General features: G+C 38.6%; 2 protein-coding genes across 4 annotated transcripts in view; both read right to left on the reverse strand.

Moving 5' to 3' along the window:
* Positions 1–993, reverse strand: part of myo7ab (myosin VIIAb) — a 30,895-nt gene extending 29,902 nt beyond the window's left edge. Inside the window, exon 1 of the mRNA XM_057360335.1 lies at positions 768–993. The gene's annotated coding sequence lies outside the window, so the exon portion shown is untranslated. The remainder of the gene's footprint in view (positions 1–767) is intronic.
* Positions 994–1,608: 615 nt separating this feature from the next.
* On the reverse strand, positions 1,609–25,019 carry capn5b (calpain 5b). 3 transcript variants are annotated; one of them, XM_057360931.1, is made up of 13 exons: positions 24,852–25,019; positions 21,726–21,904; positions 13,578–13,709; positions 11,506–11,714; positions 11,156–11,348; positions 9,545–9,738; positions 8,499–8,576; positions 8,105–8,300; positions 7,898–8,020; positions 7,312–7,508; positions 7,030–7,151; positions 6,530–6,677; positions 1,609–6,373 (listed from the first exon to the last, which is right to left on the reverse strand). In XM_057360931.1, exons 2-13 carry the CDS (start codon positions 21,888–21,890, stop codon positions 6,232–6,234), a joined length of 1,899 nt encoding a protein of 632 aa, XP_057216914.1. In that variant the 5' UTR covers positions 21,891–21,904; positions 24,852–25,019; the 3' UTR covers positions 1,609–6,231. The 3 variants fall into 3 exon arrangements, with proteins under 3 accessions (XP_057216914.1, XP_057216913.1, XP_057216912.1); XM_057360930.1 differs by having other exon boundaries at positions 6,541–6,677; positions 24,830–25,018; XM_057360929.1 differs by having other exon boundaries at positions 6,541–6,677; positions 24,852–25,016.
* Between the last annotated feature and the right edge of the window lie 182 nt (positions 25,020–25,201).

Here is a 25,201-nt window from a genome sequence, read left to right on the forward strand (position 1 = left end):
CACACAAGATGCAGGTTTGAACGGAACTATTTTGTAAAGCAGCTTTGGAACAATTTTGTGAAAAGTGCTATTCAAATAAATCATCAGGTGTTGCACAAACGTTTGGAGTTCATGTCAGCTTGAGTGAATGCTGTCAATAAAGCACACAGTAGGAATATCAGATAGAAAAAAATGTAAGTTCATTCTTCAGTTCAACATTTCAGCTTTATTTTAATACTGCTAATACTAATAATTATTACATTATTATTATATAATATTATTATTACATTGTTATATAAAAACAAATATTATAACGTTCAAATAACATAAAATATAACCAGTTTCACTGGTGGACTTTTGGGTCACACTGTAAATACTTTGTAGACAATAACACTTTCAGTTAAAGGGAAAGTTCACCCAAAAATGAAAATAATTTATCATTTATTCACCCCCATGTCATTCCAAACCTTTGTGACTTTCTTTCATTGAAGATATTTTGAAGAATGTTGGTAACCAAACAACATTGATCCGCATTGACTTCCATTGTATGGACACAAAACCACTGAAACATTTCTCAAAATATCTTCTTTTGTGTTCAACAAAATAAAATTATACAGGTTTTCAACGACATAAAAGTAAATAAATAATGACAGAATATGTATTTTTAGTTGAACTATCCCTTTAACAAGATTGTGGTACAGGCCTGGTACAGAGCACGCACAGCAGAAAACAGCAATAAGTAGCTTTCCACAAAGCCTTTAAGGTCTAAGCTGAGTCTAAACACTCACCTCACAGTGACTCAAGAATCCACATTTTGCTCTGCTAGGTCTTTTCCTATTACTTGTCTATGTCTTTCGTTCCTTCTGTCTCAATCTGTTGTGTAAATCCACAAGAGTTCAAGAGGTCAGTAAGTGTCAGGTAAAACTTCTTAGCAGGTACACATTTGAGCAGTCTCAGATTGTTTTACAGTCATTTTCCCCCCTCAACATTTTGGCCTCTTAGCTAATGTACCTGTTTCTGTGGGATGCTGAATAAGGCAGTGGCAACAGTCAGTGTTTCCCTCAATGGCTCTGCTGATCCAGATTAAAGGGGGGCGGGGTTAAGCAGCAATCGGTCACTGTGGGAGAGGGAGGGGCTTGACACAAAGGTCTGCTGGCCATTTCAGCTTAAGTACATGGTCACTAATTTCCTGTTTCTCTTTTTTGTCTCCATTTTCCTTGCAAACTGGGTATAGGTCAAGTTTTTGTATCTACAGTATAAAGGGAGGCTGGGTGTAGTCGATGAAATGCCGTTTAAGGGGAAATGGCACAAATCCAAAGTACACACAGTAGCTATAAATAACCAACCAAATGTTACACTGATAATACTGTTCTCACGATTTATGGAAATGTTCACCTAAAAATGGTGTACCTGGTTGATGCTCAAGTTGGGAAAAGATTGCCATCATCATTCTTCAGAACAGCTCTTTTTTAGCTCCATAGAAATAAAAAACATTGTTCCGGGCCTAAAACAACATAAAAGTGAATACATGATGACAAATGTTTTATTTTGGACGAACTGTTCCTTTAAGTGTCACAACACTGTTAAATGAACAGAGAAACTTTTCATTAAGAAACTGCAGCAAGAATTTCAATCTTTTATTTCAAAGTCATGCCACAAGTTGACAAAATACAAAAGAAAAAGAGTACTTCAAATAAGTACATCAAATAACCACAGTGTAACCCAAGAGAGACATACACGCAAAATTAAACACAGATTTAAACAGAGATAAGATACAGAAATCCTACAATCAATAAAGATGCAGTATATTTTTTTCAGCCAGTCTGTCCGTCCATTTCTTTGTTTGTTTTTCTAAACACAAGATTCAATGGCTAGATATAAAACAGTAAACAAATGTGTATAAAATGCTGATAAAAGATACTCATTATAAAGATAATAGCATCTAAGTTTCATAGAATCATACCATGCAAGATATTTGAATACTCCTTTTATGTATATATATGCCAGTTTAAAGTTCAACATCAGCAGAAAAAATCACAAGCTCAATCTCTGGATGTATGACCCTTGTCAAAAAAACGACAAAGAGAGATAGAATTGACTCTCTCCACAAGCATTCACTGGTTCTTAAGGCTGTACTCTATCAAGATGCTTAGAGAAAGCATTTGTGACGGCTTATGTTGGAAAAGAGAGGTTCACTCTGGTACATGAAAGTACATGCAGCAGTCAAGGCCAGTAGATCACATTATAGCAAATTACACCATGTCATTGATCACAGGCTGCAAGAAACACCCGGAAATGTCATTTAATGTGACCATACAATATGAGTCATGTAATGCAATTCAATGTGATCACGTACATCAATGGTTGCGAGAGAATTTGAGTTTACAAGCACTTTAAAGACTTTAATGCCATAATGCATGGAGAACCTAAAAAACAACATGTAATTAAGGAACATTATGCAAAGTTATGCACTCGTAAATTTGGGATTACAACAAACCTGTGCAAATGTGTGTTTTTCATACATTGCATTATCTATGCAAACAGTGTGAGACGTAAAATAATTTTGCTGTGTAAACAAACAATACAATGTAAACCTACTCTTGCATGGCAGCAGCATTAAGATCCAAATTCAGGCTGCTAATGCTTGAAATCTGGAGTTTAATCTGCAGTATGCATAGTATTTGGATTAACGTTTTCAGATTATTTGATTTTTTCGATTTCAGAAAATTAAACAATTTTCACACATTATTAAAGAGAACAAAGAAACTGAATAAAATAAAAAAAAAACTGAATTTGTTTGGCATTAAAGGCATGAGAACTTCAACACTTATTATAACTTGTAATTTGGCAAAATAGAGAGAAAATATAGCTGGAAATGCATATGGCTCAATCTGGTGCGTTGGCATCTCTCACAGCGTTCTAAATTAGCAAAAAATACATATAGAATAAACATCAGATAAAAACAAACAAGAAAAGAGTAAGGTGGAATAATAAAGTTGTCTTCCAAGGCTTAAAAGAAACCATAGATTTAAGGCTACTTTTGCTTATTTAGTTGGATTTATTACTGCTGTTTTAACTCATTCAGCTGCTTTCTCTTTTGTCCAAAAAGCAAAAACTGGCCAGCCAAAAAAGCAACTGAATTGTTTGAATTCATTACACTATAAATAAAATACCTCTTTTAACTCCCCTATTTACCCATCATAACCTGGCCTGTCCAGGCACAAGAGATGTAAAAGAATGACTGGGTCTTGGTTGAGAACTTCATTTCAATTATTTACAAATATAATATAGTCAAAGTAAAAGCTTCACTCATCCCTAAAGAAAATCAAGTAGTGTGGGCCACATGTGGTTGGCATGAATGTTTCTTAAATATTTTTTGTCATTCAACACTGTTCATCTGATTGGCATTGCAGCTTTCTAGCACTCTCTCTCTTTCTCTCTTTCTCTCTCTCCCTTTCTCCTTTTATGTCTCCCCCTCTTTTATCTAGTTATGACTAGGCATTGTCTATCATACCGTTTTGGGTTAGTGGCTCAGTCTCAGAAACTTTTTCTCAACAGCATTTTTTATATAACCATTAGAGATTCTTATGCTACACTTTTTGATGCAAAATATAAAAAAAATAAAAACAGGCTTCTGGTAACATTATTTCTTTTGGCTTTCACAACAGCAACAACAGCGGAAAAAAGTTGAATAAAGAATACAAAAACAACTTAAAACAGATAACTTAAAACAAAGTGACACAAAATATTAACAAAAAAAGATTTTCAGTGCAGCTGACTTTCAAAAAAACAAATAAAAAAGTTAAAGAAGACACATTGGAAATGCATTTCAAGTGTAAGTTCTCTTGACATTTCTGTCACACTTCTAAAATGCTGGCAACGCCCTTTGAGGATGCTAAAACATATCCAACCATTAAAAAAATACTGATGTAGACTTGTATGTCTTGCCAAAAATGGTAATTGAAATCTTGTCATGAAGCATAAACAGGACATTGTAGTGCACAAACAGTTCAAAAGCAGTTTCTGATGAAACAGCACAAGTAGCCATTGGAAACGACACTGGTGATGACATTCACCGTGTGTTTGTAGTTAAAATGTAGTTCATCATCATCAAGAAAAGCCAAGAGAATCGTGCAGCAGTTCTTAAACAATGGCACATGCTGTTTGGCCGGAGTCTGAATCGAAAGTCATTACGACAGACAAACTCTTATTTTGACAGTCTCACAATCCTCAGAGAAAGAGTGAGGTAAAGCCAGGTCCAAAGATCTGCTCTTGATCCTATAGGCACCGCTAAGACTGATAAAGTTTTCCCTTTGATTTACACATGCATAAACTCCTAATGGTCTTTTGGATCACACACACACTCTCAGGGTGACAAGATGACCATGATAAAAAATAATGTCAAAGGCGGAAAAATTTGTCTTGTGGGCTCATGACAATTTTTCAAACTGCCTCTCGATGTTGTAAAGAGGGGGCAACAGTTGGGTATGAAGTTCCCATCATTGTATCAAAGAATCAAAAACTCCACAACTACACATCACCAGCTGCTGTAACCAAAGCTAAAACACATCAAACATTCAGCAATCAAAATAAAGCCAATTATCGGTCCAAAAAGACGTGGCTCATAAAAATGGGACTGCTCTGATTTTATCAGGACATCTGGTCACCCTAACACGCACCCACACTCAATCAAACCGCAAGATAAAGGTGAAATGCTCATCAAACTACACCGGCATTGTTATTACAGTACGTCGATCAATCCCCAATGCGTCACTGTAAAAATAGCACTGCAGATAGTCTGGGTGGCCCTCCGGTACTGGGAAAACCCATCTCGTGTTCCAGTAGGCTCCAGACTCTTGTTGCTAAGCAATGTGACGCAGAGAATCCAAAGATGCGTCTGGGTGTGGCCCAGCGGTGGCTGGAATCGTGTTTGTAGATTCAACAGGGTCAATGTAATCGTGTGGATCTCCACGTCACTCCGCATCTTGAGAGAAACTGTGTGAATGGGCACAGTGATTGGATACGTGATGACTGAACGTGTTTACGGGAGGAGGGATGGAAACAGACATTGTGACATAAGCCAAAGCAGTGACTTCACTGAGTTGGCCTGGCAGGTGAAACTGTGGTCGATCATGAGACTAGGACTCTTAAAGGTTCTACGTCTACCTTAGACCACCTTCAGCTGCTCATGCAAATACAATGCATAGCCCTTAAGTAGAGGATCAGGTCATGAGTGGGTGCTTTAAAAGGTAAAATGTACGTTATTAAATTATTTACTAATCCTAACGTTGTTACAAGTCCAGATGCTGTTATGTTTCAAATGGAACACAAAATAAACATTGCTGCTGAATCTTTTCACAGACAACCAGAAGAGACAACAAAGCACTATAAAAGCACCACAAAATGAATCTGAATGTGCACGTTATGTTCCTGGTTTTGAGGTTTTGTATGGAGAACAAGTCCAAATAAAGTAAGTCTTTACTCTGAATCTTTGTGAATCACATCAGTGAAAAGAACCGGCTTGAAATGAACAATGACTCATAGATTGGAATGAATCGGTTGTTCAGATCTCGCCAATTCAATGATGCAATGCTTGAGTTATCAGATCAATATAGGGAAAGATTATCAGTGAATAGTGACTTATTTTTTTAAATATGTTTTGTACAGATTGAAATGACTTACAGTATATTGTGCACAAGTCTCTAATTTCATGGTATTTTATAAAGCTTATTTTCAATTTTTTGGAGATACTGTGTAAAGATTCTTCTAAATTAACCTCTTGTGGAAAAAATAACAGCATGTATGTTTGGAACAGCATGAAGGTAATACTAAAGACCAGTTCGCAAGATGTAAACACTGGTTTACAAGAAGGTAGAAGGACTTCCTGTTTCATTTTTTATTTTAGTTTTTTACCTATATAATTAAATCTTAAAGATATTTGTTTAACATTTTAATTCGTTTATAAATGTTCTGTTGATTGTATTGTCTTCAAAAGTTTGTTTAGTGTTAAAACACTGAAACAGGACGTTTTTCTGGACCAGCATTGTTTCCATTTTCCAAAGTGGTCTATAATAAAATAATTAAACTTTTTGGGTAAACCAAGAAAAAACGAATCTGGCTCACACAAGGCATTGTGGGTAATGTGAGAAGTAGATGAGGAACCTAGGCAGAGAGTGTGAAAAGGTGGCGTGAGGTCAGGTTTAGTTAATGATCAAATGTTGGTTAAAGTAGTGCAGGTGATAACACGCACAGTCAGCGTGCCCGGAAGGTTGTTGTCTTGGCGACTGCCCTTGTCTTTAAGGTAGACTGTGTGCTGCTCTTGCCGGTCGTTAGGGTCACTAAAGAGGGCCACCTGACCCAGGAAGGTGTCAACAATGACATTCTTATTGTAGATCTGAGTTCATCACAGAACAGCCAGAGAAAAGACGTCAAGCAGAAGAAAGAAAGCAGAAAAGCAGAAATACGGTAAGAGGAACAGAATGACCAGTAAAGGGAAGGAGATCTTTAAAGTTAGGTGGAAATGACAGTAGGAAGAGATGTTATTACATACTTCCAACTTACCTCGATGTGAATGCCCTCTTTTGGCTTTTTGCGGTAGAAAATTCCCTTTATGTCAAAACTTGGGCTGCGTGTGTCTTTGTGCACGGGAGAGCGGACTTTCTCCCCCTCACATGTAATGATCACGTACGGGTCAGAGGCTGAAGAAGAAAAATCTGTCGGTTATATTATATTTATTACAAGTAAATGAGTTACAATTTAACATGAAACAAAAGACACAAAATACAGACACTTACGTATATATAAGAGCAATAATTTATATTGCTTACATTTTTATAAAGGGGAAGGAAATATACTCTATAGTAGCTGCTACTGTAAAGTCAGTGCAGATGTCAGAGCGTGTCTTTTTTAAAATGTATTTTAAGAGAAAATAATTACACTAAAAAACCCAAACTGTTTAAACACCTGAAATCTTAGGTAACTGATGTGATGTCACTCCAAATATACATTCTGCTCTATTCATCTTATATAGTGATAGTACTCTATATATACCTCCATTGGAGTCTTGGCCCTGAAGACCCTCGGCACTTAACACATGCACCTGTGTGACCAGCTGAGGGTAACCACACATGCCCGTCCAGCATGTCTGTGGAGGCTCGTCCAGAGTTAACTCTCTGTCAAAACACAATCAACAAACATATTTTTGCTCGGAAACTATCAATGGAAATAGGCAAGAACAGAGGTGACTACAGACAACCGGCACTATTCGTGAGGTGGTTCACACTTAGAACGCATAAAGATCAAAGATTTCGTCATCGCTGGAAGCCACTTTACTTGCAGTCTGAAGGCACATCGGTGAAGACACGGAGCAGGAACTCTCCTTGTTGAGAGGGGTCAAAAGTTGTGGGGATGATGACGTAACGTCCCTCCTTTAGCTCTTTTCTTAGAAACACACAGCGAGAGTTGATGTAGATTGAACCGGCGACCTTCTGCTGGGCTGAGTGCATTCTGTATTTCCTATTCAACTCCACCTAGTGGTCAGAAAAAAAGGCTTGATCAGTGCACGGGTAAAATACACATATTTCTGAATTTTATATTTTTACATAATTTCTTACTATATTCAGGAGGCAGTTGTAAGGTTAATGTGCTGAGTTACATGATGTTAAATGATACAGCCAAATTAGAAAAGAGCTGAAATGAAAGAGTTTCTTATTTGAGTAGATATAAGTAGCCTAGTTACAGCTGCTGTTTAAAGGTAAACAAAAAGGTAAAAAAATGGATAACAATATGGATAAAAGACAATAAGCTGTTTATTGTGTGAAGAGCTGATATGGTAAATTCGTTAAAAAGGGTGATTTAACAGGATTTATGTGTGGAATTGGGTATTGTCTGAAGCATTTGTCTGTGTGTAATTCTGTACCCTATGGATGTCAAATCCAATGGCCAAGTTCTCTCCTTTCCCTTCTTTCGGAGTAGCTCTGCGCTCCTTCTGCTGCAGGCAGATCAGCACCTCGTCTTCCACTTTTCTCACATCAAAAACATACTGCAGACAAAAAACCCTGAGATTCAAATTGGCCAAAACAGCATTTTACAACTCAATACACATACAGTACTCAGACACACTGACCTGTGGGTTTTGCAGAAATGTGGCTTTATGGTTAATACAGCCTCCGGCGCGGTTGCGGAGGGGGTCGTCTCGATGGATCCAAGAGCCCCTCATCACCTCCTCCTCCCAGGTCTTGTGGATACTCAAATAGGATGTGTTTATCAGCCGGCACAGGATCAGGTCGGTAAAGTAGTGAGCGAAGTCTTCAAAGTTCATCCTGGTGGTGGGGTTTAAAGTCGATGGGGAAACAGAATGGAATGAGAAATGGAGAAAGATACAGGAGGTCCAAAAGGACACAACAATTTTTAACTCATTTGAACCTGGAAATAAACAAAAACATCTTCAAATATGGAAGGATTTGAAAAAGAATAGCACAAAATATTCAATTATAATTAGCACAAATAATGACCCTCACCAAAACTCTCCATCATCCTGAACAGTGACGCCCAGCTTCTCTCTCTCGCTCTTGCTCACCTTCTTCCACTCTTCTGAGCTATGACACACAAAAAATCACTCATTGTGAGAAAACCACACACCAGCACCTACACACTGTGAACATCACGTCAGAAAATGAGTTTTCTAGAATGTCGTGACAGAAATGGAGCAGCTTACAAAGTACAGTAGAAATTTGTAATCAAGCACTGAATAAATAATTCATCAAGCAGAAATACAAAGAAAAATTACTTCAATCCAATATGATCTCTCTGGCTAGCCAGTAAATAATTCAAAGACCAAATATAACTGTAACAGACCGAAGAAGAAAGTAAGAGCTAGGCAAAGGATCGTCAAGATTGAATTCTTTCACGTTTTAATATCACACTCTTCCCTCCAGTGGCGGATATTTAGAGACATTACACAAGAGCGCAGTTATTTAAATGAGAGGAGGTGAATGTCTGAACACCCTTAGACCTCTCTATTTCAATCAAAACAGCATCTTATTTTACACCAGCCTGCCTGGCTTGATGTCTCAATTTTACACCAGCTGGCAATAAGAACAGACACTTTGGATATGTGTTATTTATACTGAAATCATCTCAAGAGGGAAAGAGAGAAATGGCTTTTTCTAGTCTTTCAGGATATATAACTACTTTGCAGGCCGTGTGTGGAGAACATAAATCAATTCTACACGTGACTACTGCTTGCAATTTTTGGAAAGATTATACAAAATATTTCTAAAGTAAATTTGTTTCATCATTTACTAACCCTCATGTTATAAACCTGTATGACCTTTTTTGTTCGAAACCAAACAACATTGGATCCCATTGACTTTCGTTAAATGGACACAAAACCGCAGACATTTCTCAAAATATCTTCTTTTGAGTTTGACAGAAGAAAGAGTCATTTACAGGTTTTGAATGACATGAGGGTGTGTAAATATTATTTATTTTAGAATTATTCAAATTATTATTTTGGGGCGAAAATATGCCTTAAGACCTCTAAGCCAGGAGGGGGCAGACTCACCTATCACTCCAGGGTCCGCTCCACTCTTTCTCCCCCCAGGGGTTCCTCATGCGGATCATGTGGAGCTTCTCTGACTTGAAGTAGGCCAGCAGGCCATGTCCCAGGCGGACCTTGCGAACATCAGTCACTGCATAGGCATGGCCTTTAACCAGTCCACAGTCTAGTCTAGCCTCCATATCCTCCACAGTGGTCGCCTGTCACAAAGTCAAAATCCAGTTACTTGCACCAGATTGCTCCCAAAAGCATAAGCAAACAGCATTGCACCCTAATTCGATTGCCCTGATCAAATGTAAACGCATGCTTTGCTTGTAAATTATCGATTTTGAAAAACGCAGACAATTTCATGGTAAAGTCAAATCTGGTGATGTTAATCAGCAGGAAGACAAGCCACGCCCATTTATCACACTCCAGTGAGCAGAGAGCTGCTCGAATCAATCTGACCATACGCACAGGCGTGTGTAACATGAATAATTCTGTCAGCATAATCACCATTAGGTTGGGAGGAAGGATGGAGAGCAATTACACTGGAATGTTGAAGAGGCTGAGCTGTGGATTTATAAGGGACTGTTTGGCATGCCCATTGCAGCATTTTCTAAACCAATGCAAAGTTATTCATGTGGCCTCCACATTAGAACAATGGTCCAACGCAAGCAGTGGATTTATGATGTAACTTAATGCATCTGTCTTTGTTATGATCCCCAGACAATTTGCTTGAATTAAAGAGCAGTGTGGTCCACATCTGCAGTAGGAGTCTGCTGTTTAAAGGGATTCCCTTAATATACAATGTAGGTCTCTGATAGGTGTTTGAGAATGTTAAAAGGCATATTAAAATAAAGTATTTTAATAATCATAATCAGCATAATAATAATAGTTGTTATTACGAGCCTATTATTATTTTTATTATTTAGGGCTGTCAAATGATTAATTGCAATTAATCGCATCCAGAATAAGAGTTTGTGTTTACATAATATATATCTGTGAGCTGTGCATATTAATTTTGTATTTATAAACACATAGGCCTACATCAATATGTTTAAGAAAAATATTAAATAGAAAAATTAATAAACGTTTACACATAATTTCAATTATTGTTAAATATAAATAAATGCATCTAAATATTTCCTATATACAGTATATATATATATATATATATACAGTATATACACATGTATGTGTATGCTTTTGAATACAAAATTAATATGTACAGTACACAGGCATATATTATGTAAACACCACTTTTATTATGGATGTGATTAATCCCGACGAATCGTTTGACAGCCCTATTCATTATTATTATTATTATTTCAGAAGATATTCCAAAATGTTTTGTGACTATGGCTGAAAGCTTACTGCTTATTGATAAGCAAGTCACACAATCAAGTCTAGGAAGTAACATTTTTGTGAAAGAAAAGAAAGGCAGAGAAAAAATGATGGATGGATGTATTAACATATGGAATTGTGTCTGAATACAAACTTTGACGGACGTGTTTCACATTCTAACTAATAACATATACAGCAAATTCCCTGGAAATTGTAGACAGCAGATTTCACAAGATTTAGAAATAGAAATATATTCAAAGACTTTGTAAAGCAGTATGGTATCCACCTTACCCTGATAGAGCAACTGATGAGACCATCTCTGTTGTGGACCTTAAGCACTCTCTCAAACAGCTGGTTCCTGGCAACTTCATCCTGAGCAAACTGGCCCTCCAACAGGTCCATAGGCTCCGACACTCCACCAGTAAAGTCCACTAAAGCATCAGCTGTGTTTCCACCATCTAGCGCTTCATAGCAACCATAAACTCTTCACAGGCATAAAAAAAGAACTTGCCATTACTACAGTATATTATATTTATTATATTATCTTAACATAGAAGGTATTTGTTACATGTTTATAGTGCTACATGTGTTTGGTGTATGTTTCTGTGTATTCACAAAAGTCTAATAGACGAACTGCTTACTTGGCATATGCTTTTTCCACAAGGGCACTCCAGAACTCATTGCTGTCATTTGAATGGCAGTACACCAGCTGGTTGTCCACGGTGGGGAGACGGTCATCTATCACCACATCCACCCATTCCCCAAACCGCCAGAAGCGGAAGTGGAATATTCCAGCATAGGAGTCTGCCCTCTCAGTATCCCATTCCTGTTCTTTCCAGTCTGGGATAACCTAGAAAGAGACACAGGAAAAAATACAATATAAACTGAAAGTAACCTTACAGTAAAATACAGGTTCTGTTAGCTAAAGGGAACGAAACATTTCAAAGCGTTTCAAAATCATTATCTACTGAAAAACCCATTGCTGAGTGTTTGTGGCATGGCTTCAAATGTGTAAATTGCAAGGAGAGCAACAAAATAGCAACCTTGTAAGAGCATAATATTGTTTAGTGTCATTTCGAATCGATCATGTTCAGGGCAGTGCTATACTTTTAAATGTTCACAAATGCAGGAGTAAAAAGCTGACCTATACATTCCTGCACGGCAGGTCTTTTGCTGAATGTCAAAGACTGCTGTTGGTAGGACACTGGGGTGATTTGGACGCTGTATGGGAGAACTAAATCTCTTTCATCTTGACAGAGTCCTCTGGGACAGCGCAGAGATTAGATTTCAAGTACACCTCTGTGGTAATTGTTCCAAGAGGAGCAGGTCCATTATCTCTGCTCAGGCACGGGGTGATGTGACACGCCGGCCCACAGCTCTGTTCACCTCTAACAGAATTGTCTTCAGCCAACAGGTGAATGCTGTCTTAGATTTCCTCTTGGGCAAACCATCATCTTATCATTAATGTTTGCTACGAGCAACAAGTCACCTAAACAGAAACCCCGGCTGTGAAACAAGGTGCTCTCAGAGAGTGAGGACTCACACTGCAGAACACATCAGCACAAAGCCAGGTGAGAAGGTCAGACTGTGGATAACAAGCCTTAATTCAACCAGACAGTTCAGACGACAAGAAATATCAAGGAACCCGTGCAAGAAGCCCTCAGCTGTCAGGTTTAACAACATCCTCATCTTGAACATTTCTATTGAGCTGACGTTCAACCCTGTGTCTGTGAATGCAGTCTCGCTAACAAATGGGCCAAAAAAGGTAGGGTGGAGGGCAGCTTCTGAGGTTTAACAGGCACATCAATCGCCTAGACTTGTCCGAACAGACCCCACATTTTGTACGCTGGAACATCTGCATGTCCACCCCGGATCGCATCACCATTGTAGCTACTACACAGATCTGGATGCCTGCTTCTCGAACCTGTCTGTGAACCTAGTTATAATTTTGGTTTAGTCATGCATTTAGTAGGTTTGAAGCTAAAACTTAAATACCAATAACTTGGTTTTTCAAGATTTTTGACAAAATGTAATGAAGCTATAATGGTGTTAAACCACCAATCCGGATTAAAATACTACTAAAAAAGTGAAACTAATGAATATACTGTAATACAGTGAATATAACAAAACCTGTCATTGAATGTTTAAAAATTTGATTTGGCATACAGAAAGTCTGCCTTTATTTAATGTTTGCACTGTGACATTATGTTAAGGACAATTACGCCTGTTCTCATTATTATTATGCATTTACATAAAGACCCTAAATAAAGTAATACAGCAATAGATCCATATTTTGAAATTTAAGTACATTTCATTCATTTTCTGGGAAATATCACAAGTTCATATACACATTGGGGTAGGTGTGTGGATGTTGCGATATGTTGGAATGAAAAGTGTTGGAGAGATACCGGACATGGACAGTAGCCCAGATCCTCATTTATAAATGCTGAGCTTGTCAGCAAAACAAATTACAGGACGGGAGAGAGGAGTCACATAGGAAAGCCCCATGAGTCAGTCCTTCATGATGATGTGTGTTTCTAGGGAAGAGGAAATTTATTCCCAGGCAGAGGGAAAAGACCTCATACAAGGATACAAAATCTTAACGTATACTTTTCCACACATATATTTTCGCTGATTTATTTTTTAGTCTGTGTAGGATCAACATCAGAGGTGCAAACCTTAGAGGGAACATCGGATAGATATACACACTTACTTTCTGCCACAGTGACTCTCGCGAAGCCAAGCTAGAGCAAGCCGCCACGAACCAGCAGTTTCCCAGCTGCCCTTGGTGCAGGTCATGGGCACTGATCCCATCCACAAACAAGTGAGGATCATCGCACAGTTCCTGATGGAGACAGAGAGAGAGAGAAATTAGAGTGAATATTGGTGAGAAACTAGAGGAATGGTGTGAATAGCGAACATGCACCTGGGGTAAGAAAACAAAGCTTCACTGCCAGCATGAAATGGTCTGAGATGAAGCCAAGCAAAGAATATAAAATACCTCCTAACGGCAAGAAGAACGCATACAGAAAAACACGTATCTGGTATACATGACCTATAGACATAACTACTAGATGCCATTGTCATCCAATAATACTTACAAGAAGGTGATGCTAATACCATGGTAATCGCATATGTTGCTGGATTATTAGGTATTCCAAAGAATATCCTAGTGTTACCATGTTACAAAAACATAACTTAAACAATAAAAGTAAACAGAAGCAGGGCATGGCTCTTAAATTAATTTAATAACGTTTTACAGTTGGCTGAAACAGTGCAGTACTGAAAGCTGTAATAAATCTTAAAGCGCTCTGCTGCTCTGACAACATCTTGCACACCTCTGCACTGACCCCATCTCAACCGCAGGGACACACATCCCAGAAAGCACATGGAGGGAGAGAGCGAGCAAGGGAAACTGACAGAAAGAGAGAGAGAGATTCTGATTCCCTTTAAACAGCTGACATACAGTAGGCAAAGTCATTGTGGCAGAATGGAGTGTAACAGCAGACTCACAGGCTATAGCTCATTTAGCCTTAGTGTTCGCAATCTCTCCGAGGATCCATCGCAAATGAGCCCTAGAAAAGACTGAAAGCTTTTATAAGCCATTCTGAACGCACATACCAAACCGTTGAAGGGATTTTTTAAGCGGAGTGACACTCTGAAAATATTCCCATTACATGACAAGAATAAGATGTTCTGACATATTACACCTGACTCTGTGACAGTCAGAGCCTCTGTAAATAAATAAATAGTTGTACTAGTGATCAATTTATAAGAAGACTCAAAAAGGCTTAGGGTGGGATTTTGGAAAGATGTCAAGGGTTAACCAGGATCAAATATTCTCTTAACTCTCACATTCTGCTATCTGACCGGCTGTCTCTCTCATCCTCCTGACAACTCACTCAAACGATGATGTCAAATTCAGATGATGTCAAATTCATGAGGCTAAACATGCACCACACATCGCAGGAGACAATGTATTCAAGAGCCAAGAAACCCTTACGAGAGGACAATGAAACTCAAGTATCAAGCTTTATATGCAGCACACCACAAACAAAAAAACAATCTCAAGGCACGACACACTTTCCATCACACTTGATATTACCAGCTTCATTCATTATAGAAAGTTATTTGGTCGAAGTTTGATTGAAACTAACAAGAATACAAATTCGGTTCGGTATGGAGAATTGGCGAAAGGTGCTGTCCTCGGTGAACAAATGCAACGCCATTTTAAGTTCCATTGAACTGAATAAATACAAGTCCAAATTGAATGATTGCATGCTTCTTAGCTCTGACAGTGCTTTTAGATTCTGATATTTGATCAACAAGTGAGCAGCAATGAATCTAGCATATCTACTTTCGAAAGCTTTCTGAGAACAGATCAATCAATAAAACACTGGTCTATCTACTGCTGTCTTCAATGAAACCTCAGACGAGACTGATGTGGAACATATAGACACTCTGTACATCATAAAGCACTTGATACTCGTAATAACTCATTTCAATACGGTCGTATATTGATAAAGTAACGGCTAAGTGCTCAAATACGCAAAAAATACACTGGGTAAAAGAATGGTTTTGTTACTAACTAACATATAAATATATTTAGAATCAAAATTTCTCTCATTTCTCGCCTACCCAGATAGCACAGGTACTGTACATTTGTAAGATGTCTGCTAGAGATCTGGAAAACATCTGCTGTGTAAAAAACATCTGGTACAAAAAGAAGTTTTACATACATTCTAAATCATAAACATCTTACAGACATCTTCAAGATGTCTTTATGACATCTGACAGCAGATGTCTCAGAGACGTATTGCAGATGTGGAAAGAAAACGTCGCTGTGCAAAAACATCAGAAGAATATTTTAGATTATCAATCTAGATTATGAACGTTTTACAGACATCCTCTAATTCTCTATATGACATCTGTCAGGAAACATCTTAGAGACGTATTGCAGATGAGCAAACAATCAAAAAATACATCTTGAAGATGTAAATGCAGACATCAAAAGTCTTTGAGATGTATGTGTGCTATTATGGGATCGTCTTTGTATATTTATGATACAGCCTTAGAACTTGACCACATGCAAGCATCATGAAAGCATATTACTTCTTTAGCTGCTCACTACATTATGGAATAAAGTGTATGTGATCCGTCAGCCTTTACCTCAAGAGTGTTTAGTGTCTGAATTTTTTGTGATTACCTTCAAAGCTTTGACACAGACATAATATCTTAACAACAAGTCTATTGTGTCCCCTGGAACAAAGGATCCCGAGACAAAGACTGTGATTAAGAGAAATAACAGATATTGTTGGTCTGTGAATGCTCTGTTCAGGCCAGAGATTTCAGCACAGAGCTTTGTGCATGTGTGTTGGTAGCTATTATGGAGTATTGTGTGTGTGTGTAGGTGTGCGTGTGTGTGTGTGTGTGTGTGCGTGTGTGTAGGTGTGTGTGTGTGTGTGGGAAGGGTAAACCCTACGGTATGGGGACAAAATGTCCCCACAAAGATGGCAATATCCAAAACCCTTGTCCTTGAGGGGACATTATTTTGTCCCCATGAGGAAACAAGCTTATAAATCATACAGAATTAACTTTTTTGAAAATCTAAAAGAGCAGGAAGTTTTTTGTGATTGTTAGGTTTAGGGGGTGGGTTAGGGGTAGGGAATATGATATACAGTTTGTACGGTATAAAAACCATTGCGTCTATGGAATGTCCCCATAAAACATGGAAACCCAACATGTGTGTACGTGTGTGTGTGTGTGTGTGTGTGTGTGCGTGTGTGTGTGTGCGTGCGTGCGTGTGTGTGTGTGTGTGTGTGTGTGTGTGCCTGCGCGTGTGTGCGTGTGTGTGCGTGTGTGTAAATGGGTGTGTGTAAATGGGTGTTGAGAGGAAATGGGAGAGTTGACAGATTAAAAAGCAAGGTCATTTATGTTATAGCTCAGAACACCAGCCAACTCTGTGAACACACACACACTTTTTAATCACAGCCTGAAATGGCATCCAAGGGGCAAAACCTCTCCTGGGGCTAAAGTCTTTTATACAGTACATTCGCATGTGTATGGAGTTTATGGGCACAATCTTTTTTCAAGCATGCATCACTATACCCTATACTCAACTGGGAAGGGCACCAACGGCGTTACTGTTTTAAAAGTGGCAGATATGTTGAGGACATAAGAGCAAAATGTTGAGGGAAAAAACAATACTCATCTCATTCCAAACCTGCATGAGTTGCTTTTTTTTGCAGAACACTAAATAGGATTTCTTGAAGAATGGATAACCAAACCCCACTTGCCCCCATTGACTTTCATTGTATGGACACAAAACCACTGAGACATTTCTCAAAATATCTTCTTTTGCATTTCACAGAAGAAAGAGTCCTATTCAGGTTTTGAACAACACACAGAGTAATAAATGATGACAGGGTTTTCATTCGGGGGTGAACTATCCCTTTAAATATGGCAGTGGATATTTACACTAAGTGAAAATAGCAGCATTTTTTAGCGATATGCCATTTATACTAACCGAAAATAGCTGTATTTTCTTTGGATTAAGTAGAAATAGTAGTTAGATGTGATTTACTTAACGTTACTATTTGCACCTCATATTAGGTGTAAATTAGAGTGTAAATCTTTATATTTATAAAAATTATTAAAATGATGGCAATTTATTGAGATATTAAAGCCCTACACCTACCCCTAATTTTACCCTAAACCTAAACTTTATCGGGCAGTTTCCCGGACAGGGATTATTTTAAACCAGGACTAGGTTTTAGTCAAATTATAATGTTTAAGTCATTTTTAAAAACATAATTTACAAAAAGACATTACTGGTGTACATATTGAGACACAATAATCACACTTATATATTTTAAGATATGTCATTGCAAGTTGTTTTCGATCAAGAAATTTTTAACATTTAAGTTAGTCTGGGACTAGGTTTAAACCCAGTCCGGGAAACCGCCCCTTAGAATACAAATGAATTTTAAGTCTTAAATCAATTTTATTGAAAACAAATGCCTTTATGATCAGTAAGGTAATAAATAACGGTTAAAGAGTGTTTTCAGCGAGAGGCAGATTAGAACTCCAGCCTCCCATGCCAAGCTATACAGATTTAACACCTTACACCACTGGAGTCACTGTTAGAAACAGCGTAGTTCTTACACTTTCTCTATTCCAATCACATATTGGTGGGCGGAGCATTTACTCAGTGTAAATAGACACTTTTTGTCCCTGTGTCAAATTAAATTAATTTGTATAATCTCTAGTCTAGTACAAGAAGCATGAATCACAAGCACATTACATCACAAATCAAACCTCTGTTGTAACAGCGATTAATGTATTTGCAACACCTCTTATACACACACTTTAGTGCGAGTCATACTGAGTATGTCATCCTGAGATGAAAGGACTGCCAGAGCAGTCACAGACGCAATGAAAACAAACTCTACTTAGTCAAGACACCAGTGAGCTCGCAGGATGGATAAATGACTATCTATTGCCCATTTTTGAGTCACTCATAAAATACAGCCTTTCTTTTCTTCGAAGCAGAGAGCAGAGGTGACAACAAATGGCAGGAAAGGAGAGAAAGATGTGGGAGAGTGGAGGGTGGAGGTGGTTAATGGAGTTAGGATGATACGTGGTTAAAAAAGTAGGAGCGATGGCCCAAAGGGGAGAAAAACAAAGAAATATGAAGCAGCTGTGGTGAACTGCATTAAAGCTACTAATAGCATGCACATTAGTCAGTCTGATTTGTGGCGACGTCTTCATACCCGTCTAGCAAGCAAGTCAGAAGCATTTATTCTTACAGTTCAGGGACAACAAACATGTCAAGGTCCTCAACCATTACTCTCCTCATTGATTTAAAGTGATAGTTCACCAAAAAATAAAACTTCTGTTGTTTATCAAAGCCCGTTTAGGGAAGTCGGGGCACTTGACATTATTGAAACGCAGCTTTTTAAGTCAAGCGAGACTAAAGTTTGTGTCTAGAGGATGACAGATTGCTAAGATCGCTGGCTAAAATCACATTTACAACCAACAATAAACCGTGACAAAATACGTTTTATTTCTTCAGCAAACTTGGTAAAAAAGCTTTTTTTTTCGAGATCACTATAGCCAGGTTGGCAATGGCAAGCCCCTCCTCATAGAATCGTCAGTTTTAATTGACGATTGGCTCTTTTTACCGGCTTCCTTCATTAGTGCAGCCATATTGAGCAATGCCTTTTCCCTTTTATAATAAGCAGTGCTACATCTTGTTAATATCAATTATTTTTTTGCATAATCTCACCCTTCTGTGTAACAAAAAGTAGACATTTTTTAAGAACGATTAATATATATATATTATTTAAAAAGATTACATTACATTAATTATTACTTTAAAATTCTAATATTAGATACAAAAATCAATCAAAGCTTTAAACAAGAAAAACAAACTGATATAGGATAGGGCTAAAGTGCATGGTACATGATGCTTATATGGGTAACATAGGTTTAATTCTTGCTTGCAACATTTCCCAATTCCATCCTCTCTTTTACTCTCATCGGTCCTCTCCAAACCATACTTTGAATGCAAATGAAAAAAAAGACTAAAAATAAATAGGATGAAAGGCAGGTGGCTTGAGATAAAGACACACATTGGACTTGTCATTACTTAAAGAAAACTCAAAGGCAGATGAAAACAACCTCATCAAACCTCAAAAGCCTGACCCTGTCTTCACTACTTCATTACTTTATGGATTCTAAAAAGCAGACATTGAGATGCAGAAACATCCTGAGCATGATAATTCAGTCTTTGGTTTTCATTAGGAAACAATGAATGTCATACCACAGTTAACACTTGATCCCTATTCCTACACTCCCCGCTGCTCTGGGTCTGCCATCATTATTAGGGTAGAGATTTTAGCTTAGCAGCGTTGAACCGCCGTACAGATAGAAACAATTGTAGTTACTGCCTCAATTATAGCCTGGATTAATGGTGACAGGAGCTGCTGTGGGTGCAATTCAAACGCCCTGGACTGGAACATATCACTGTTGTGTTTGACTAAACGCCTGTGTGGGTAGGACTCTAGGTCGGGCGTCATTCCAGCAGAGATGAGGCAGAGAGGAAGGAATAATTGACTTGGACAGGCTTGACACTTAGTATGCCCCTGGGCAAGACAAGCACAGGGGGGAGGTATCACATTCTCAGCATCCCTCTATTTTTTGACCACAGGATTCTAAATGTTATAGAGCAACTTGTTTTAAGAAGCTGAGATGTGTCATTAATTCACAATGGAGTTCCATTCATGAAGCACTCACAGCTAATGAAGTGCATTAAATGATCAAGATCTGTTTTATCTGTTTCAATGGAACCAATGAGGTTCTGCAGAAATCTGATGTGACCACCAGGCATGCAGTCTTTTTTATAGTAGAATGGTGTTCGGCCATAGGTTTTGAAATTTAATGTTCAACAAGCACATACAGTATGCATTTGGTATCTGGCTGTACACATCATTTTGCACATGTGGTTTGTGTATTATGTGTTCTGTACATTGTGAATTACAAAACAAACAAAAACTGTTATTTAGTTTTGCAGTTTCAGTGCCATCAAGTGATGGATTTCAGACCTCTATGACCGATGAATGAAGGCTGACCTTCCCTTCAGCCTTGGCTTGGCAGCAAAACAAATTATCGATGAAACTGATGATGACTGATTAGCAACAATATTTTACTGATCAGCTTTGAGATATTTATCAAGTAAGAGTCCTTTTCACCACATCTATGCAGCGGATGGCGTGTTCTCAAATTCTCTGCCAGCAACCAGCCCATGTAAGATTAATGGTGCATTATCATAACCATTCTGTTTATAGATTTAACAAGCAAAACCAAAATCCCAGTTGCCTCCTGGACCTGTGTAACAATGTTATTATAGTTTACATGTCTGTTTATTGAAATCAAATAAAATATCGGCCTAAATATTTTTTTAGAAAACAAACAAAAAGAAAATGATAAATGTTGCTTTAGCAATAAAATCAAATAAAGTTGAAGCACTAAAATTAAAATAAAACGAAACTAAAACTGAAATAAAATAAACTTATAGCAATATAGACAAATAATTAAATGACAAAAGACAAAAATATTGAGAATTGAAATTGAGATGTATACATCCTCTGAATAAATAAGCTTTCCATTGATTTATGGTTTGTTAGGATAGGACACTATTTGGCCGAGATACAACTCTTTGAAAATCTGTAATCTGAGTGTGGAAAAAATCTAAAAATTGAGAAAATCGCCTTTAAAGTTGTCCACCAGAGGTGTGGTAGCAGGCCGTCGCTAAGAAGAAACAGGTTTGTTTTAACACTATTTGCTTACCGCTGTAATGACGTTGTGGAGAGTAGATGAAACCGAAAGCGAAAATTCCAAGCTTTACATAAAAACCAAACTTGAGTGGGTAATTCCCAATGAGCAGGCAGCAGCGAGCGTGTTTCCAGTCATTTTTGTTCTCGATTTTACTGCATCCACTCACAAAAATAAAGTTTTGATATATTTACGGTAAGAAATGTACCAAATATCTTTATGGAACATGATCTTTACTTAATATCCTAATGATTTTTGGCATAAAAGAAAAATCAATCATTTTGTTTTGTTGGCTATTGCTACAAATATACCAGTGCTACTTATGACTGTTTTTTTTTTGGTCCAGGGCCAATAGATTAATAAAACTACTAAAGAAAGAAAAAAGGAAACTATAATAACTTTGCTGCCTAAATACCCTATGTCCCATTGCTATCGCTGACACAAGAAAACCTGGGCTATTTGATATTGCAGTGCTTTGTCATCTGCTAAATGAATACATGTAAAAGTATATGTTCTGAGCACTGACCGCGGGTCTTTTCCAGTGTACATGGCCGATCCTGTTCCCCTGGTAGAAGAGTGAGTCGTCCACAGCTGGGAACAGTGGGTCCTCAAACAGCGTTCCACTCTGTTGACACTGCCTCTTGAGAGTGGAGTAATGCTGCCCCTCATAGGCCTTCACAGAGGAGAACATCCTTCAGCCTGCAGCTGTGGCACACAGAGACACAGCAGAAAGAGATGGACTGAGAGAGTTGGCAAAGGAAGACATGGTAGCACAGACACAGTACAAGGCCCTCTGCTCGTGTCAACTCTGGTGATGTTCTCTCCACATTCTGGTGCAGGAATGTGTTTGCGTGCATGATTTTCCAATGCCAGACCGTCAAGTGCAGCTTTATTTGTGGTATCCAAAAACCACACACTGACTTGTAAAGCGATCGATCGGATCTATATTTTATAACCCAATAAAAGACCAATATTTAAGAAAAGTATAGCGAGGCTCTTTCTATAAATACCTGCCAATAGAAAATGGAGCAAAACTGTAGAAACTATGTAGAGAATTGTAAAAAGAACAAAAAAGTAAGTCAAAGCAGAGCTTGCTACGCTAAGTCAAGCGAGTCTTTTTCAGTTTTTTGTGCGATATGCATCAAATGTTTAGGGAAAAGACCATGTCATCTGAAGCCAAGCTTACACCTAACACCTGGGGCAAAGACTCCACAGGACAGAAGAATATCAAATCAAATAAATGCATTTAGACTTGACAAAACTGGTTTCCTACAGAGATCACAAAGAGCATAGCCCTCAGGTCTAGGTAATCTTTACGACATTTTCTTTCTGCCTGCAGGATTTGACAATGAGGTTCCCCTATAGGACCGATTCCTGCAGAACATTAGGAGCGAAGTCACCGCGACTCTGTGCTGTTCTTTGAATTGAAACGAATTGAAACATCAAGATTTTATCCATTCCAGAGGCTGGTACTGTAAGAGCAATAGCTGCTGGGATAAGTGTGTTGTATCCTGCGGAATATCTTTTTTCGACTGAATGAGTCTATACGTGCTATTCAAATGAAGGATACTTAAAAACGTCTTTAACCAAAATCTATTGACAACACATAGCATCTGGTAAATTCAACAGAAATCGGTGGAAAGGATCTATTTAGCCATCTTTAGCATGTACTATGAAACGCACAGGCGGTTTGTCAATCACAGTTCTCTCAGTGGCTGCTTTGGAGAGTGGAGCAGAGCTGCTGTGAATTATTCATCTCCATTTCCAGACCTTCAGAATGATTAATTATGTCTTTCCGTCCGTTCTCTGCACTAATGACAGAAACCTCCAAATTATGTCACTGTACGGACAAAGTTCTGCTTGCAGCTGCTTTGAAATGCAGTTCACTTTTATAGGCTTTCCTGTAGCTCAGTGGTTAGAGCATGGCGCTAGTAACGCCAAGGTCATGGGTTCGATTCCAGGTGTTGCACATACTCAGAAACAAAAATGTATTATATCATGCAATGTAAGTCGCTTTGGATAAAAGAGTCTGCTGTAAATGTACTCTATTATAACAATATCAAGTTAGCAAACGTGGGACGAATCCTCTCTTTCTGGTGTCCATATTTTGGTAATCTCATTAAATGCCGATGATAATGACCATAAAAATTAAATGGCATGTAATAAATATAGACACATCAAAATTAAAATGGGCATTAAAATGCTTCCACATCTCGCAGTGTTGACTGAGAACTTGTGGACACGTGACTAAGGGCTAGTTTGCTACTAGAAAAACTGCAGTACTGTAAACTGGATTGCACACTTGAGTAGAGCTCCCGAGGAACCCAAAAACGCTGTAGTTGGACAGCCACCATGGCAGATGGTGCCTGGCCTCAAACCCTAACTGAATCATGACATCAGTGAGACCACCATACTGAGAAACTCTCTCGCTTCACTCTACCTCCTGAGGTGAGGAAGCAGGTTGGAAGTGCTGATGCTTGCACGCGGAACTCATACTTCAGTGCGCCAAAACTAGAGGAATCAACCTGAATTGAACCTTTTTCTATATTCGTGTCAAACTAAAGGCTGATTTTGTGGGGGCACCATCAATTTACAGATAGACAGGGATCTCATGACTCTCACACCCAATTTATGGACCGCTTTCTCGTAAAACTTCACAAGCGTGTTAATGTAATGATGTGGTTTATGGTCTCAGCTCTATTAGGCATTACACTTAATGTGTGTGAAGTGGAGACAAAAACGAGCGAGACCCAAGAGAGAAATACACCGCGCTGTCCAAATTCCACGGTCCACAGGTCCAACATAGCGCACCACAGAAACTCACATTACAGCAATAGGAGGAAAGGTAAACAGTAAAAAATAAGAGCCAGAGAGAAAGAGAAAAAAAAATGGGAGTTGCACTAGCTGGCAAAGAAATTGATGATGAACCCCCCACCCACCATCACATCACCATTATACCATTTCAGGGTATCCCAATCGCGTCACTGCAGCCACCTCACGGATACTGTAGTAGCCTATGTCATGTCACCCACCAAATATTTCTAGAATTACTTTTAACCATTTGAAAGGAAAATCGGATTGTGTGTAAACGCATTTCTGGATCCTTCACAGTTTCTAAATATGTACTGCACTGATTCACAACGTTTAACGATTGAGATGCAAACATTGGCTCGTGCAGTTGTATACACCAAGTCGTTTTGGGGTAAGCACGTTTTTAAAGAGCTGCACACTCTCATAAAACCAATTTGTTAAACTTAACATATTGTGTTAATAAGAAACTCAAGGCATGGACATGCAGCTAATACACGATGTGCGGTAAAAAGTCTGGTAATTCGGATTTATTTTGCCTGAATGAACCGAATAGATGCGGTACGACATCATTTACCACATGGGGCTTAAACATATGTAAATATGTATATCGTGGCTAAAACATTCACGAATAAAACCGTGTTTCTTCGGCTCCGCGCACGCGTCCCGTCAGGTGGCAAGATTAACCTCTCGCGATAAACATTATATTCAGTCGCTAACAAGCCCGTTTGTTCATATCTAATATCAAGTCTTGCATTTTAAAACGCGTTGTATACGATCTAATGTGACACCGCGCTCAAGTACCAGATGCGTTTTACGCACGGCCTGTGAAATAATCCAATACCCGAGCACGACTCCAGTCCCGCGGTGGCGTCTCTCTCTCTCTCTCTCTCTCCGGTCCTCCCGGGATGCAGCCACGCTCCTGCGGTCCCGCGCAACCGATGCTCTTCTCTGAGCTCCGGATCGGCTCGCGGATGCCCACTCTCACGCGTGTCTGGGAGGGGCCTGCGAGCGGAGGGGGGACTCCCGGTCTGAGCATGTGCGGCGGGGTAGACACCGATGTACACCCATACACACGTACTGACTTGTACGTTAAACAATAATTGTTGAACTGCAAAAATGACTGGCGTTTCGCGTTACTTTTATTAGAAATTCAACTGCGTGATTGCGTAACATTTACACATTCTGTCAACG

The sequence above is a fragment of the Triplophysa rosa genome, linkage group LG19 (assembly GCF_024868665.1).
Source record: "Triplophysa rosa linkage group LG19, Trosa_1v2, whole genome shotgun sequence".
Lineage (NCBI taxonomy): Eukaryota > Metazoa > Chordata > Actinopteri > Cypriniformes > Nemacheilidae > Triplophysa > Triplophysa rosa.